General features: G+C 41.4%; 1 protein-coding gene across 4 annotated transcripts in view; it reads left to right on the forward strand.

The window, feature by feature from the left end:
- The window catches only part of RNLS (renalase, FAD dependent amine oxidase), a 119,072-nt gene extending 100,423 nt beyond the window's left edge, over window positions 1-18,649 (forward strand). For 3 of the 4 annotated variants that reach the window (XM_035138366.2, XM_035138362.2, XM_035138363.2), the window contains one exon: window positions 4,392-18,649. In XM_035138366.2, the coding sequence (XP_034994257.2) occupies window positions 4,392-4,544 (153 nt within the window). In that variant the 3' untranslated portion in view covers window positions 4,545-18,649. The remainder of the gene's footprint in view (window positions 1-4,391) is intronic. The other variant, XM_035138364.2, reaches the window with a different exon arrangement.
- Window positions 18,650-18,901: the final 252 nt, after the last annotated feature.

Below are 18,901 nucleotides of genomic sequence, written 5' to 3' on the forward strand. Positions count from 1 at the left end.
GAGTTCAAGGCACTGTATACTTAGATGGTTTTTTTAACTATGCTCATAAGAGAAGCTCAGGCTTTTCTCACTGTATTTTCAGTTTCATGGCTCCTCCAGAAAATCTGTTGAGCATCCTGATTTGCTTGCACTAAGCTTACAAGGAGGTTGGCTTGTACCCAGCCTCTGCCTTGATACAACAATGAGCATTCTGATATGCTTTCAGGGCATTTGTACTTCTGGTTAATCATTTATTCATTCCACGCTTTTCAATGCATTTCCCCATCACCTTCCTAACTGCAAAAAGCCTGTTTATTTTTATTTTTAAGTGTCTTTGTTGTGCTAGGATGGCGGAGTGCTTTAATCCACTTCAGCTATGCAAGGCTAACTTTCCCAGTATGCACTTCAGCCCCTCCCATAGATTGTTGACAGCTTGGAAGTTCCCTCAGTCAAATATCATGGTGAGCCCTAACACCCCACCTTTCTCCAGAGGAAGGAAAAGGGCCTGGGTTCTGTCTGTTCCCTAATTCCATCAACACTCACACACACACACACACACAGTGGGTATTGCAATTGGTGTCAATAGCCAAGCATGCTACTTGACATGAAGAGCATGTAACGTAAAGCCCTGGCTTTACATGGCTCTGTCGATGGTGAGGATGGGTATTGGCTTTTTATTACATGCATAACGGAAAAGGAAAATGCAGGCCACTCTAAATTATTCATTGATCTCAGTTAACATGATGCACAATCCCTTCTCTTAGTCTTGCCAGAAGATGTACATTTCAGTCAATATTACAAGCGTATCTCTGATTCAATAAATATTAGACAGCAACATTCATAAACATTGGCATCCATTGCAGTGAAAAACTTAACCAGGAAGAGCATAAAATTGGGCCTTTTTCACCCATGTTGTTTTTTTTGTCATCACATGGCCATTAGCATCACCCACGATATTCGTTCCCTTAACCTCCATCCACCCTGCTTGAGATTTTCAGCAGACTTCATCGTGTCAATTTTTGTGATACAAAGGCTGGTGCTCTTAGTTAACAACTGCCTTCTAAATAAAAGTTTTGCAAAAGTTGGTGTTGCAACGCTTGGTGATAAACGTGTGTAAGATAAAGCAATAAGTGAGTAAAATAAAACTGATTAAGGAGGAATGTCTCCATCAGCCAGGCTGAGCTTTATGTTCCTGTGGATGTCTTTAGTTGTTAATTTGAATACGAAATGGGTGCTGAGGTTTGAGGCTTAATGTTGGGTTTGCTTTAAAAGTTGTTAGTAATGTTTTGCCTGCCTTACTTTAGTTCTTTTTTACAATGTGTTTTATTGATGCTTTCTCATATTGTATTTACATTGTGGCTGTTAGCCGTCTTGAGCACCATTTGGTGGAAAACTGGGTACGAATTTTAACACATGAAATAAATAAAATATGCCTTTTATCTGCAAGCTAAATTCAGTTCAGAATTGAAAAGGGTTAAAGGTTAAAAATTGTTGGTGCCGCCGGAGCAGGACTTTGGGGGGAAAGTCAAATGGCCCCTCTTGGCAGAATGTGGAAGTGGGCCACCAAATGCAGTAGAGCAGCTAACTCAAAAATACATTTTGAGCAGGATGTGGAGTAATACACGCGTGGAGGCTGCTCTTAGACTATTAGGTCCAGTGCTTTTGTTCAGTCGGAACTCGCTGCACGTCAGTTCCAGCGCCTCTCAGGTGGGTGCCATTGCCATTCTAAGAGAACGAGGGAGGTGTTCATGGTGAGTTCCGGCACCTCTTTTTCTTTTCTTTAAAAAAAATTTTTTTAGCACTGATTAAGTCTAACATCAACTAGGCATATTTGTAAGCATTACCGATGCCATTATTACTATTTTTTTTACAATAATTGTCAAAGAAGGAATGCAAACCTACAGAAGCAAGCAGCCCAGTGCACAGACATTGTCTGGTAATATAGACTGCTACATGACAGTGTGGGATTTCTAAAAGCAGACTTCACAGCTTTGCAGGGGCGAACAATAATAATAAATTCTGCTTGTTGTTAGAAGGATTCAGCCATCTCAAGGCTGGGTGAACTTCCCTATGAGTTATATACAGTATATGGAAACAAGGCAGCATAGGAAGATATCTTGTACTGAGGCAGAGCCTTCCTCCATCTGGCTCAGTGCTGCCCACACTGCCTGGCAGGAGCTCTCCAAGGTATCAGGCTGGGGATTAAACCTGGGACCTTCTATATTAAGTAGATGCTTTACCACTGAGAGGGGGGAAATGCAGAAAGCGCTGTGGTTAAACCACTGAGCCTAGGGCTTGCTGATCAGAAGGTCGGCGGTTCGAATCCCTGTGACGGGGTGAGCTCCCGTTGCTTGGTCCCAGCTCCTGCCAACCTAGCAGTTTGAAAGCACGTCAAAATGCAAGTAGATAAATAGGAACCGCTCCGGCGGGAAGGTAAACGGCGTTTCCGTGCGCTGCTCTGGTTCGCCAGAAGCAGCTTTGTCATGCTGGCCACATGACCCGGAAGCTGTCTGCGGACAAAAGCTGGCTCCATCGGCCTATAGAGCGAGATGAGCGCCGCAACCCCAGAGTCGGACACAACTGGACCTGATGGTCAGGGGCCCTTTACCACTGAGAGGGGGGAAATGCAGAAAGATCAGGTGAGTAGGAAAGAACGTAAACATGGGGGTCAAAAGAGGGAGGCAGTAGGTAGCCTAGGAAAAGGCATATGGTAGAAGTGATGGAGAAGGGATGGGGATGAACAGGGCAGGTGAGGCAAGATGAGCAGGAAAAGGTGGGAAGCAGGAGAAAGCTAAGAGTGCAGGAGGACAGAAACCGAGGCCAAGAGGAAGGAAGATGGGGTTGGCATTAGCTTGCTGACTCAGCTGTGGCTCATCTTTATAGCCATACGGCCATATGGCAGGCATCGCTTTAATTCAAGATAAAGTATTTCCGTATCACTTCTTTCATCTGAGTCAGAGGTTTCGATATGTAGTCGTTGCTGTTTTGCCCTGTTGACATTAATCTGTTGATGTGTCCCTTTTATAAAGCCCAGGCAAATTCCATATCTGTAAACATATAAACAGCTATTTCCATTTGCATCAGCAGTAATCACAGTCTATGTTCCTTTTTATTTATATTGTACTCTCTTTCTGTAAACAGGTCTATTGATGCTAAAAGGAATCTATTCCACTCCTCTCCTAACAAAGTCGGGGGGGGGGGGACCACGCATGCAGTGTTTACTTTGCCCAGAAAAATGTAATGCCATTTCTCACTGTTTAGAGAATTCCTTGACCATTAGCAATGTCATAGGCTCAACATACATTGTGTTTTAATGTCTTTTTAACATTGTTTTGTTACAAGTCAAACGAGGGATATTTATTGATGGATAGCTATATTAAAGGATGATGGTCTTGTAGTGCTAGCTGTCGTAAGAAATCTCTTAATTGGAGTCGTAGCCTATATAAGAGATGGGGATTCAATCTTTCCAAGTTCAAATCTATTTTTCTATCTAGTCATGCATCCATTTATTTACATTTATATCCCACCTTTCTTCCATCCTGGAACTCAAGGCAGTGCCCATTGATTTCCCAGGCGGACTCGCATCAAGGACCTCTTTGCACCCAGACCTGTTTAACTCTAGCAATCGTGCAGCTTCAGACTATGCTGAAATTGGTGTGCATAGAAGCCAACTCCTAGGGGCTGAGGTCCCTTCTTTCCCACACCTTAAAATATTTGAAGGAGCCACTCTCCCCAAAAGTTGAAGGGAATCCCCATTCAAATGGTATGCCATGTCATTTGATCGAATATGTGGGGTGGGACTTACCTGCCCCCCCCAAAAAAATATTTTATTCAGGTTGGCACCCATGTTGGCAGGTGCAGGTGAGGCACACCAAACCAACTTGGCTTGTCAGGTGCCATACTGGGGGAAATACTTTTCCCAGTGCAGTTGGCTCACGTGTGCAGCAGCATGCCATGTGCAAGAGAGGAGAATGAAAGACCTCCTTCGATTCCCCCCTGAGATCCAGCGAGGAAGATAAATGTACGAGTGAGTGGAAATGGCTTTGGAACCAGAAATACTTTGAGACAAGTATTGCGTGCTGCTAAGATTCATATTGCCAATGTTCCAAAACTCGGCAACATCAGTAGTGCAAATGTATTTTAGGCAGATGGCCTTCATGAATTTTATAGAGGTTTCAGTTCCTTTTCCCTCCTCATGTCATGAAGCATTTTACCATAGAATGAAAGAGCACTAAATATGTTTGTTGTGATAGGTGTCAATTATTATTAAAACGAAGGGACTGTTTCTTCTGATTAATACATGTCTTTCCTTGAGATATGAGTTACTCATATGTCATGCAATATAATGCAATATAATGAATAGCTACCAAACTTATTTTTCTAATCCCCTCCATGTTTTGTTTTTTTTCCAGGTTACCAAAGCTTTCCCTGGCAGTCCAGGACAAATAACTCTCCATAGGAAACCGTTTCTTGTCTGTGGAGGTGATGGATTTATTCATTCCAACTTTGATGGGTGCATAGATTCAGCAATGAGTATTGTGCAGGCTTTGAAGTCCAGTTTGTAGGGTTTTTCATAATTTGCTTGTTTGTTTCCTGCCCCACCCCATACCATCTTATTTCTATGACGAATTATAAAATACACTAAAGCTCGATATACTTGACCTACTTGCCCTCTATTTTAAGGAAATAAATCATGAGAAGTCTGCAGACGTTTCACAGATTTATTGCAATAGTTGGAAATGTTGTTTATTTATTTGCTGTGCCTTGAAGACACTCACTGTGATAACTTTTCTGGCTTCACAGAATGTCAGACATACATAAAAATGGTTGTATGCCTTCTGTCTTCACCCAAATTTCCCAGATCTGGGCAAAACATTTCCACCAATTTTAGATGGGTAAGGTGGAGGAAACCTTAGACTACCTCCTTAATTATTATAGGAACCAACCACCAAAGAACAGCAAGCCAGTGTGGTAAATGGGTAGTTGTGTGAGTCTAACTGGGTTTTAACATCTTAAGACGTCACATGATGCAGCCACCATGCTGGGTGCAGTGAGGGCCTAGATGGGAGGCCACCTGGAAAAAACAGTATATTGAGTTCCACAATGGAACAAAGTTGGGATATACAAGCCATGGTGGTGTGGCTTTCCTGCCCATGTTCACACACTAATACGGTCTTGCAAAATGTTCAAGTTGCCAAATCCTGGGGAAGCCAAACACAGCTTCTATTTCAAAAGATGCTTTGGATGTTTCTCTCTTGCACAGAAATGACATGAACCAGTTCTCTACGCAGTGATGTCAAGGAGGTGCAAAATGGGAAGGTGGTGTGGTGACAGAACAGGAAGTGCAGGGGAACTGATGAAACCTTTTCCTGTGCAGCAAGGTAGCTCCTAAAGTCTCTCATAGTACCTCGTGGCCTTGCACTTTTTTACCGTTTTACCATGTGAATGCGAAGGAATGTCACCTCATGGTGATTATTCCACCTTTTTAAAATGGCCACCTAAAGTCACTATTACCAAACAAAGGCCTTCTGGGATAATTGTAGAATTGTGTGGTTTCACTGAAGAGCATATATCAGAATATTTTGTGGCTTGAGTTTTCATCTCAGACATCACCATTTATTTCCCTCAACATATTGCTCGCTGGAATATACTGTAGTTTGAGAATCACTGAACGAGATAATAATAATAATGTGTCCTAAAACAATTAACAGTTTGTGATTTTTTAAAAGCCATTACCCTGACTTATTTACCACAGTTTTTTGTTGTATACAGGCAGTGGCTTTGTATGCACAGTATCTAAGGAATCTACCAGAACGGCAGAGCTATTCAGGCGGCAATTCTATACCCATTTACCTGGGAGTGAGTCCATTAAACTTAGTGGGACTTACTTAATCATAGACATGTAGAGGAGAGCACTGTTACCCCATTTCCTCTTTGATAGTGAATGAAAATGCCTTGCTTTTTCTTATCCTGTATGTTGTCTGGCCAACAAACAATCTGACCATGCACAATAAGGAAAGAATTAAGAGGATTTGAAAGAAACTTAAGTCGATTTATGTTTCTTCCAGCAATCACATTTTACTAGAATTGTTATCTTGAAGTGTCCGCTAACATATACTCGCTTGCATCTGGGCTGCTGCAACTTTCAGTGTAGCAGACAAAAACAAAACTGGGAGACAATTGCAATAGCTCAGTTGTTTGCTAGATGAGTCTGTGAGTTCCAGGACTGTGATTCTTAAACTGTTGCAGAGTCCACAGCAACTTGGAGGTTGTCCCTAAGATCACGATGGAAATAGAGGGAAATGCTGAAATATGGTATCTGCCTGTATGGTGGGGGAAAAAACCAATTGGTTTTGTTGCTGGTGGTGGTGTTGAAAATGTGAAGTTGAAAAGCAGCTTGGCTTTTCAGCAGCACGAGTGCCTACAACAGAAACCTCAATAAAACTTCATGCCATGTGCCTGGTCCTCCTCAGTAATCTGACTGGTAGGTAGGGTAGGAAGAACGCAGTTCCTTGCACCCAGAACGTTGTGAGGAAAAAATGGCAGCCATGATAACCACCTCTTCTACACACTGTGTTCAAAAGGGAGGTGAAGGATTCCCACTGTGACTGAGACACATAACAGACAAACACACAAAATTGACAACAAACCTTGAAGAAATTGTTCCCCCAAATTTATCACAAGTGAACAGAAATTCAGAATTTTGAGGCCATTTGGTTTTGGCCCCATTAAGCACTCCTATGGCCCTTCCCAGAAACACTTATGAGTGTGTATTTGTCTTTTATGGAAAACCCATCACATCAGCCCATTTCCTAAAAACAAAACAAAAACCCAATCTTTAGGAAATTGACAGAACCTAATCGTTTTTATTTTTAAGCATATGTGTGTTCAGCTGGGAAATGGGGTTAGTAGCTGCGTGATATAATGCATGTTGGCTAGTAAGCACAGCCTTTGCCGAAATAAAACTTTACAATGCTGTGTTGGGAAAGCTTAATTAACAAACTGTCAGCCCACATGTCCTGTTCAGGAGCTGAGGATGACAAATGATCACAAGTGAGCAGTAATTTTTTTCCCACCTTGAATGTTTTCTGCAAACAGGAAATTACCTTGCCAAAAAAGAAGGGGGGTATAAAGAAGCTATTTTAACATTGTTAAAATCCTTTGAAAAATAAATGTTTTGTTGAGACCAGCATTGACATTTTGATCAGAGAATTTGGGGGCAGGGGTTGATCCTCGCAGTGAGAGGAAAATTAATCTACTCATCTGCATTTACATGGAGATATTACATGTGGAGTGGAGCTGTTAGAGAAGAGCACATCACTCGAATTTTGAGAGGTCTGTGTTGGCAGCCAGTGACATATCAGGCCCCCTTTCAGGCATTGGTACTAGTGTACAAAGCCCTAAATGACTTGGAATCCAAGGAGAGCCTTCCTCCATATGCCCAGATTTAGGGAAGGCGGACTTCTCTCAGTGCCACCCCTGTGGCAAGGAGGACAGGGATGCAGCAGAGGTCTTTCACTGTGGGACCATCTCCAACCTCTGGAATTCCTTTCCATGGGAAGTAAAACTGTCCTCTTCCCTGTCCATGTTAACAGAAATTTGAAGACATTTTTATTTGTCCAAGCCTTTGTAAGGAAATAGGTATCGTTAAGCTATGGAATTTTATGACTGTCATGTTAATTTATGGACACTGGATATTGTTTTGTTTGATTTTATGTTGTTGACATAAAAATTTTATGCTGGAGCTTTTTTGTGATCCAGCAGAGCTCTCCTTATACTCTTGGTTCTTAAGGAAGCCTGCTCCCATTTAGATAGCCCTGATTTAGTTTCTGTTCCTTGGTCACACTAGAATGTGACATAATATTCAGAGAATAAGACAAAAAGTTTGAAGCTGGATTTGATGTATATAAAAATCTGCATTGAAGAAGACCAAGATTCATCTGTGCCACATAAAATCTCCAGAATCTTCTACTGATACTTAAGCACCTGTTCAAATATTAAGGATATATTCCTTAAAGGTTGCAAGTTGCTTTCTGACCTGATGAAGGCTGTGTGGTTTCAGATTATAGACAGGTAGGATATACTTCTACAGATAAGGAGCATATTATTATTTTTTAAAGGAAAGATACTTTATTTGGTTTTGTAATTTTGTGTTTTGTTTTATTTGCATGTATTTAGGTTATGGTTTGTATGTTTAATTCTGTTTGTATGTAATCTAATATATTTGAGCTATGAAACTTCAAAGAATTTGGGTTCGGGAGGGTTAAAAAAGAGATTACCCCCCCCAAAAAAAGAAATCAGGGTGGTAGAAGGGAAAAATATGGTTCTTGGTGTGGTACACATTTCAGATCAAAGCAGAGGAATAGAATTTCCACAGACCCAGAATCTTGTGGTCTTAACTAACATCCTAGCATAGATTCGCATCCAAGATATTTGTGGAAGATCAAATTCACTGGTGTCATCAGTCATGACTTCAGAGCAGAAGTCCAGGGCCCCACTCTGCCGAATGAGCTAGAGGTTCCGAAAAACAGCAAGGCTGGCTTAATACATTTTAAAGTAAGTGAAATAATACTCAGAACCATCTAAAAAGCCACCCAGGTAAGACTATGAAATCCAATGTCTAAAATCACCTCTGTTCCTATTATTTCTTAACTTTCACATTATTTATTTACTCTTAATTGTTGAAAATATAAATGGATTTACCATCTCTACACTGTGACATATGAGTTTCATCATTAGAGGGGGGAAAGTAAACTAAGTCAAACTTAAGCTGCGGGTGTTTGTTATAAGGAAAGCTGTAATGTATGGACTGTAGGCTTCTTTTCTGCTAAGGCCATTCGCAATGTATTTTGGAGGGATGCAAAAGCTCATATTCGCTATTACAGACGGGTGTTTATCAGTTGTGCATCAGAGCTGCATCAACTTGTCATCATAAATCTGCCCAACTTTCAAAAATGTTCAGAGAAACCAACTGGGAAAGATGAGAAATGTCAGAGAGGGTAAAAATAGAAGATGAAAAAAAGATGAAAGATAGTTGGTTTTTAGGTCCTAAACAAGGCTTTGTGAGGGGAGATGAAAACCAACATAGGCCTCGCAATGGATTTGGCCACTGAAAATCTTGTTCCCTAAAGTCTTGTTGAAGAGAGATCTTCCCTTGCTGCTTTCCTTTTTCTTTTTTAAAAAAAGGCAAGCAAGAAGAGGCCTTTGAAGCACACAATGTGTACACAATGAATTACTAGCTTCATCCAGGTTGAGGCGTGTGTGTCGTGTGTGTGTGTCTGATCTACAGATGTGGTGTCTGAAGCAGGCCTGTGAATCCTACTCTAGCCTTGAAACTTGAGACGTATCACAGCATCTCATATGTGTTACGTGTGGTATTTTACACCACCAGCATCATTGAACAGAGCCACTGGGGTGTCGTAGCTAGACGGCTGGGGTCCAAATCCCCACTCAGCCATAAAGTCTGCTGTGTGTCCTTGGACCACCCTCTCTCTCTCAACCCCACCTAACCTCACAGGGTGGTCATGAGAATAAAATAAAATAAAAACCATATGATGAGGTTAGAAATTGTTTTTCTGTATGGCTAGAGTACCACCAGGTTAATGATTTATTTTTGGCAGATAAGAAAAAGTTAGGATTTGAAAAGAAAAGATCGAAATTCCAAATTGAGCTGCTGGAGAGTGATGTTAAATTGTTATCAAAAATGTACGCTCTGTTACTTAACTGGTATACAATGGATGAGATAACGAAAGATTGCATGATAAAATGGGCTATTGATCTGGGCTATAATATAGATTTTGACAAATGGACAAAACTGTGGAAGGAAAACCTTAAATTTACAGCATGCATAGCATTAAAAGAAAATGTACTAAAGATGGTCTATCGTTGGTACATGACGCCAACTAAGTTGGCAAAGATGTATAGAAAAAAAGACAAAGCATGCTGGAAATGCAAGGCAGCTGAAGGCCATTTCTACCACATGTGGTGGACGTGTGACCAAGTCAAAAGCTTTTGGGAACAAGTCTACAATGAGCTTAAAAAATTACTTAAATACACATTCCCAAAAAGACCGGAGGCCTTTTTGCTAGGGCTGATGGGAAACGAAATTCGGAAAATAGATCAAAGACTGTTCATGTACGCCACAGCGGCAGCGAGAATCCTTCTAGCCCAGAGATGGAAAACGACTGAAATGCCCACAATCGAGGACTGGCGAGTGAAAATGCTGGAATACTTAGAATTGGCGAACCTGACATGCAGAATCCGGGACCAGGAGGACACGAAATTCAGTGAAGAATGGAACAAATTTCGGGAGTATGTCAAGGAGAACTATAAAAGTTTAAAGACTCTGGCGGGTATATGTTAGAACCTACAACGTTGATGTTTTCAAGTTATTCTTTTTGGTTAACCATATAAGTTGTTAAAGTAGCGATATGCTTTTTTAAAATGCGCAAACTAAAGAGAACTATACCTACTACCAAAGGGAGGAGGGAAGTCTGAACTTGCAAGAATTTGATTAAGATACAATGTGGAGATATTAAGCTGTTGTAAAGAATTTAATGGAAAAAATCAATAAAAATTTATGGGGAAAAAAAAAGAGAATAAAATGGAGAGGGAGAGAAGAAATACGTAGGTTTAACCACCTTGAACTCCTTGTATCAAAGGTAGAATATAAATGTAGTAATAATAATATAAATGTTTTAAGTGAGTTTCTAGTATAAAAAAGAAATCTAAAACAAATCAAACTTAGGGTTCCATCAAGCTCACAGTCTCTATCTACGGATGTGGTTTAATTATGTGTTTAAAAGCAGTGCTCATCCACACTGTCTTCTGCTGCTCGCAGCCTTACCACTCCTTACTAGGCACAACTTCCTGGTATATCCTCTCCATTTAAACTAATAAATTATTCCAAGTTGCCTGCAAAAGACTTTTGCAGGCAACTTGGATATTTTTTTATATGTATATATAATATTTGACGCAATGAACCAAGAACTGAAGCAACGGAAAATGAACAAAGCATAAATGGAGTAATCTAAGGGCTGGTCACACATGGTTTGCCTGTTATGTAAGTCATACATGCCTTCATGCTTGGACGCAACGTTCAGCCGTATGTATTGTTTCCTACTGCACATAGAACTTTTAGACTTGCTCAGTTAACTCCATAGTTGTACAAGACATTTTTCACAGGAAATGGGTCCAGGCCACTTCACTTGGTCAGGGTTTGTTTGTTTGTTTAAATGCTACGTCTTAAATTTTCCTATGTACACAAAGGGGAGCTGGCATGAGTTGCAAGTCACTCCTACAACTCACCACGTGTAAAACCCATGCAAATAGGCCCATGGCTGAACTCAAAATCGCGCCATTTAATACCCTTGGTTGTTGAAACAGAGAAAGTGTTTTGTTAGTTGCGAAATGTATAGAAGAAAACTCTCATGAGGCAGGTATATTGAAAGGCTAAACCTTAGCACTGGTTCACAGAAATGTATACCCTCAGTTCAATATATTGCATCATCATCACAGAAATACTATACACCACGGATGGAATCTCCTTGACACCTTGCATGGACTCAAAAGCAATGTTTTTCAAAGGAGTCAAGTCACACACTCAGCTACTAGTCCTCAAGCAAATAAAAATTAAGTGATGTCCATTGTGTAAGCAAGCCACTAAACTTCAACCTAGCCCCCCACCCCACACTTAGGCTGTGTACACACTATACCTGTAAACAGTGCTTTTTTTTCCTAGAAAACTCACCAAGAAGATGTTACAGTAAGTGCCACACTTTTTAACAACAACAACAGGAGGTACCGGTACTGCATACCCTTGAGTACTCTGGGTGGGAGGGGAAGCACTGCCAGTAAAGCACATTCAAAATACATTATTTCCCTCAAATTCCAGGTGCTGTAGTTTATGCCTCACAAAGTTGCCATTCCCAGCTTGAGAATGGTCTATACCCAGTCAGGTGGGAGCTAATTAAAGCCCTAAATGGCCTCGGTCCAGTATACCTGAAGGAGCATCTCCACCCCCATCGTTCTGCCCGGAGGCTGAGGTCCAGCACCGAGGGCCTTCTGGCGGTTCTCTCGTTGCGAGAAGCCAACTTGCAGGGAACCAGGCAGAGGGCCTTCTCGGTGGTGGCGCCCGCCCTGTGGAATGCCCTCCCATCAGATGTCAAAGAGAAAAACAGCTACCAGATTTTTAGAAGACATCTGAAGGCAGCCCTGTTTAGGAAGGCTTTTAATGTTTAATAGATTATTTTATTTCATTTTTCTGTTGGAAGCCGCCCAGAGTGGCTGGGGAAACCCAGCCAGATGGGCGGGGTATAAATAATAATAATAATATGTTGTTGTTGTTGTTGTTGTTGTTGTTGTTACATATCTGTATGGTGGTTGCTCCAGTCAAGGATGTGAGGATGAAATTGACACATTGAGCGATTTCACTACTCTTACTGAAATCCTGTTGGTTTCCCTTGAAAAAATGTACAGGTGTATGTTATGATTTTATGATACTGTATAGGTGGGAAATTTCAGGCCCAGAATCCAAATACAGCCCCCTCAGTCATCTCTGTTTCATCAACAGAGGGCCACCCCATTTTTTCCCCAGCTTTAGGTGAAATTTCAGGGACAATGCTACCTATGATCACTATACCTTTCTTAAACATTAGCTGAACCTCAGTTAGCAGAAGCACACAGATTTCGTAACAGTTGTTCCTAAAATTGCAAATGGTTACAAGCTGGCAAGTTCCTGTTTGAAAAATGCAGAACTAGAGGGTTGATGCAGCGCAGCTCTGTGACATTAGGTTTTGCTCGTCGCATCGTAGAACTACATGCTCCCACCCACCCACCCACCAGATTTAACCTCACAAACCAGAAGTGAAATAATGAAGAGTAAGGCTCAAATGCCTGTCATTAAGGCGCAGTTATGAGTGGGCTAGACAATAGTGATTGTGTCTGGCAGATCAGATGATCTGTTTGAGAGAGAATAAGGGATCTTCTTCCTGAGCCTGTTTACTCTTGAGCTGGCGAGCAGACATTCATGAGAAATTGGGGGGGGGTGATTTCCTCCCCACCCCCGTTTCTAATCCTGGTTCTGATGTGCAGTTGGTAAGCTGCTTTGCTAAAATCCAGAGACATTGATGATGTCACCTTCGGCCACTGCCCCCGGCATTGTATTAGTTGGATAATAGCTGTTTGTTATGAGTTGCACTTTCAGTCAAATCAATCTGTATCCAGAATGGTACCAGTATACTATTTGGGAAAGTAGCTGGTATTAAACTGGTTGATAAAGCAGCCCTACATCACAGTGCCCGGTGCCAGCTTTGGAATAGTTTTGTAGTCCCTGAGCCAGCGAGGTTGGTTGATAACCACACAGGGAGATAAATGCTTATTATAATTTTAGTCTGGACCACTAGAGATTGAAAATTGGTGCTAGAAATGCATAATTCTTTGCTGTTGTTAGAAATTGATAGGGAGGCCCTGCAGTGCAGCTTCAGAAATCTAGCCACAGGCAAGCTCAGATGAATGGTTGACAACACAGAGAAGTCAAGTGTTATGATCTGCTTTCACCTGTTTCCTATCCCTCCTGAGTTCTTGACACTTTTCCAGATGCAGCCGTTGCAATCCTACATGCCTATGAACACACTGTTTCAGTATGACACTCTCTCTCTCTCTCTCTCTCTCTCACACACACACACACACACACACACACACCCCTAGGTGATACCAAAGGTACTAATGGTCAAATTTGACATCTTGGCTCCCTGACAATATGTGTGAGTCTTTCTGAAATGTTATACATGAAGGTCTCACTATCGAACACAATGCATTCACAGGGTATTGTTAGGCAAGCATTTGTATGACGAGGCAACAATTTCCATTGATCTGTACACGGGGAAATTTCTAATCCGTTCCTGACCACAGAATTTTGACTCCAAAAAGGGGGTGGGGACAGGAAAACCCTGTGAAACCTTGCAAAAGGCAAATGTGGAAATGAAAAATTCTCTCTAATATGACCAGTCCCTCCCCCTTCCTACCTCTTCCCTCTTTCTCACCCATGGTTTCTGGCAAAACGGCTATTGCGGACCAACAAAACACAAAAAGTAAGGCTTGTTTAAGGCTGCTTATTTGTGTACAGTATTGCACACAGGTCCAGTTGTTTGGATATCTGAATCTGCAGTGTGTTTATAGTGAGGTTTGGGTCCTACTTCCTCAAGTTTGGATGAGTGAAATTTGGGTAGCAGGACCTGCGTGTACATATATAAGAACAAGCAGGCTTGCAGCCACTATGTCAAAAAAAAAGAAAAAGGAAAAAAAAGGCAAGGGCTCTGAAGAAAAGGTTATCTGCTGAGTAAGGCTGGTGCTATCCATCTCATTCCAGAGTAAAGCCTGCAAAAAAATTAAATATTCCCGACATTATATTTTGAGCTCCCTGCTGTGTTCGCCATCTACAAACATCTTATTGGGGGAGAGAAGATAACTGTCCCGTTTGATAAGCCATTCAGGGTTATCATTAAATTACAAGTGGAACGACGAGAGTGCATATAATCATAAAAGAAAATTGAACTGCATTAAAACGACCCATCCAACCACCCCCACCCAGCCCTCAGTCTGGGAGGATTAGTGCTAAAAGCCATTTCTGCAATCACAGACGATATCTTAACCCTTTGCACGCTACGTGCATCCCACACATTTTAAACATCCTCCTGTTCTTGTCAGTGATTCACATAATACACCAGAGAAATAGTGTGCAGTCCTCACATGGTATCTTAAATTGTCATTTTAGATTTATTTACTGGTTTATAAGGTTATTTTTGTTTTACAAGCAGTGGACAAAGTATCTCTGTAGCTTACGATGTTTTAATTGTGGCTTTATTTGTGTGTATATACACACAGAGATAACTATAGACACATGTGTCTCCTTTTTTGTATGGTGCCTTAGGCTCCATATTGAAGGAAAGTTGGGCCAAAGTCCAACTAATAGATTAAAAAGTGGTGTATAATAAATCAGTAAAAGTCATACCAATAATAATAATAAAATCCTAATACATGAACACAGCCAGCCATATAGGCAGCAGAGCGCACACAAAAGGCAACCTTAACATATGAAGGGTAAGGAGAATGGTAAGTAACAAAAGACTAGGGTAATGCAAGTACTTAATGCAGTGTTTACAACTGTACAGGAATGCATTCTGCCACATGCCCAGAAAAAGAGAACCCTGGAGTTTTGGTGCCACTACTGAGAAGGCTTCATTTTAGGTGCCCATCAACCAACCCCGAGGGCAAGGAACCACTAACAGGACATCAACAGAGCTTCTTTGATTCCTATGATTATATAAGGATCTGGTTTCTTCAAGTATTGAGAGACGACAATGTTCCATTGTCCTTAGACCTGGAGATGGAAGAGTCTTTGTTCATTTATGGCCTCCGTTCTTTTATAGAAAAAGAGATCGTGCTTGACTCTCATGCTTTCTTGAACTGTGGGAGCACGTACATCCATAATGCACTCAAAAGGCTGCTTATGTTTATAAGTGAAAATTTTAAAGGAAGAATGGGTTAGGCTGATGCAATTAAAGGACAGAAGTTTGTTTGTATTGTGAATGTTCTGCTTAATCCTAAGTCACAAGGGTTGGGGGGGGGGGTGTCTTGAGCCTTGCTGCAGCCAGCATCTGTAATGCACAAATCACCTCTGCATACATGCACAGAGGTTTTGTGCGTGTGCACGCCCATATGTGCACATGTCTGCATTTCTCTTACTGTGGGAAAATGAACTTGCTTTCAGTTACCCTATGCATCTGACCACTCAGCTGATCAGTAGAACATTGTGGTAAACCACAGCTAAGCTTCAGAGATCTTTTTTAGAACATAGTTCCGGTAGGACTGGATGGTACCTCTTGCATCACCTGCTCCTGCACCAATATGGCCTTCCTTCCTCATCTTTTATCTTTTCTGAAGATGGTTGCATACTCCCTGATAACACCATTATGACAAACACACATCAAATCTTTCTTTGATTACCAGCCTATAGCTTCTCAGTTGGGTTACATGTGCACGACAAAGGATGCAACCAAGTGCACAATCTGCAGCTTAGTTAATGACAACGGAAGGTTTGAAAACAAAAATGCAGTACGCTGATTAAATAAAGAGGAAAACTGTGTTGCAAGTTGAGTAGGATTTAAGCAACAGCATCACACAAGAGCATCCGAACAAACAAGGCTTAGATACGTGATTTCTCAGTTCTTGCAAGATCTTACCATGTAGACTTATGCTTATGTTCAAATATAACAATGCTGCTGTAAATAAATAAATGAGGGTAATGTAAGTAGTAATGAATTAAAATAATAAGGATTCATAATTTAAGAATTTGGTGCCCAGGAAAAAAAATAAGATTTTTTAAAAATGTACAGGTGTATGTTATGATTTTATGATACTGTATAGGTGGGAAATTTCAGGCCCAGAATCCAAATACAGCCCCCTCAGTCATCTCTTACAGGGCCCTCAAAACTCCCTCTAGGGCACAACCCTCTCCCAGGACTGGGGCAGCTCCCTCAATGGGGCAGAGATCCCACTGCTGCTTATATGAGGTGATGGCAAGGCTGGGGTTGCCCAGGTGCACCAGTAGGAGTACTGGATTGGCTCTGCTGATGCACCCACACAACACCAACCTCACTGCCTACTCCCAGTAAACAACAGAGATGCCACTGCCAGGAGGGTTTCGCTGTAGCTTCACTCCACTGGGTGAGCCATTACACCAGGGGAAATTGCTTTGCAAAAATATGTACATTAAGGCAAAATTACATACACACAAAAAATGTGATATATTAGATATTAGTATCTTAGAGCTTTTCTCCTTGCATTACTTTATGCTGTTATGTGCTCTGCTGATGCAAAGCACTGCTCATCCAGGATAGAGACAAGCCGGCTGTACAAAGCCGGCTATACTCCTCCATTTCCAGCTTAACCAACTTAATGCAATGCAATGCTTAGCTCCCTTAACATGCCTTACAGAATATATAGGTCAGCTTCTGCTGGAGTCCTCTGCCTTGTAGGGCCAGCCCCAGAACAAAGCTGTACAACCCAATCTGCATCCCAAATGCTTGGGTCTGTGGTTTATTATTATTCTGGCCCAGATTCAACACAAGAAGTTTGTGGGAAGGAGAACCCTGGGAATGGCATGGGTGGGAGGAGAGGGGAGATCATTCCACCTGGCAAGCTGAAACACTTGAGCTTATGGCACAATCATAAGTTGAATTTGTCATAATGTGACTAACATCCAGATCTTTGACATATTTCCATGTCCACTTGCTTCTAAGGACCAAACTAAATGTGACACCATTCACACAATTAGCAATTACATTAAAAATAAAATTAAAGATTAGGCACAAGGTCCCATATCTGGATCAGGAACACAGTGGGTTATGGTCAAAAGGCTGAAGTCCCTTTAAACCCTCCTACCAGAGTCTCCATCTGGACTAGGGACCCCTATTATTTACTTCTTTTTTTAAAAAAAAATGCTTTCATGATACTGCTAATTGCTTGCAGGGTCAATTTGCTGATTGTTGTCAAGTTATGGCTGGTTGGGTTATTTCAACACTTGAGGCAGAAAATCCCCCAGGGAATGGGGAATATGAATATAATAAACAACTAACAATTTGCTGCCCTTTCATGACACCCACAATCTGTTGCCTGAGGCAGTTAGCTCACTCTGCCCAATGGTAGGGCTGGCTCCAATTGTTCGAATAGTGTCACATCTTGTTTGGGCCTCAATAAGTGTGCTTACAATGACTGGCTCTAAATCTGCTTAGATTCTAAGTATAATAGTAAATGGAGAACTAATTCTCATAAATTAAAACTGCTCAGGTCCGTCCAGTCCGTGTCACTTTGGAGCTTGGAGTGGAAAACCAAAATGGCCCATAAAAACTAATTAGCAGAGGACACGATCCACCAGAAAGCCCTCTTACGAGAATGAGAGCTTTGCAAAAACAGGACTACTTCCAACCTAGTTCCTAAGCCTGTGTCTTCAACTAAGGGAGTTAAAACAGAGTTCCTCCCAAGCAAATGTGCATAGGATTTCCATCTGAAAAAGCAAGGCAGAACAGAACTATTTGCATGTCGGAAGCACACATCCTGAATCAAGCATAGCACCCACATGTTATGTCATATTCCCTTTCAACCAGGGATGGGGAAAAAACATTTGAGTCATTTCACACTTAAAGGCAACCCCCCCCCCTTTGCATTTTTCGAAACAGTACTTGAACTGAACCGCAGCCGTCCTTCAAAATTGGCACTTCTCTAAATTTTGCAATGCACTTATACGGCCAAGTAATGTGTACAAAAATGCATATATTTGTGAAAAGGATATAGGAAAAAATGCATTATATCAGGGGAAATTGTTTTGCTAAAACATGTAGGCATGGAAAAACTTGTAACAAGAAATTCGCACAGAAATGCTGGTATGTTTTTATGAGGACTACTGGGGTGGGGGAGCCATAGACTGCTGTTGGAAATGGAGAGAACTGAATTTCAGGTTAGAAAAATGAGGAACTGAGAGGCACTGAAATTGACAGATTTGCCCATCTCTACTTTCAACATAACCGTGTGCCAGGACATGTGAAATGCAAAAGGGGCAAAAAAAAAAAAACCCAAGCCTTGCACTGCTTATTTTTGCAGGGGAAACAAGCAAGGCCAAGAACCACTAACTACAGCCATCTTAACAACTACTACAACAAAAAAACACGCTACTCTAGGAGATAGACAGCTCCTCTTCCACATATTAACTATCGACTCGCTAACAGTACTGTTCACATATTCGTCATGGGAAGCAATATTCATTGGGCATGAAAATGCCTGCCTACCTGTTCTGAAAAAATTCAGCACACCAGTCCTTTCTGAAGTATGGAACAGCTTCATGTGGTTAGTAGTACTACAACTTGGC

This window comes from Zootoca vivipara, chromosome 5 (genome assembly GCF_963506605.1).
Source record: "Zootoca vivipara chromosome 5, rZooViv1.1, whole genome shotgun sequence".
NCBI lineage: Eukaryota > Metazoa > Chordata > Lepidosauria > Squamata > Lacertidae > Zootoca > Zootoca vivipara.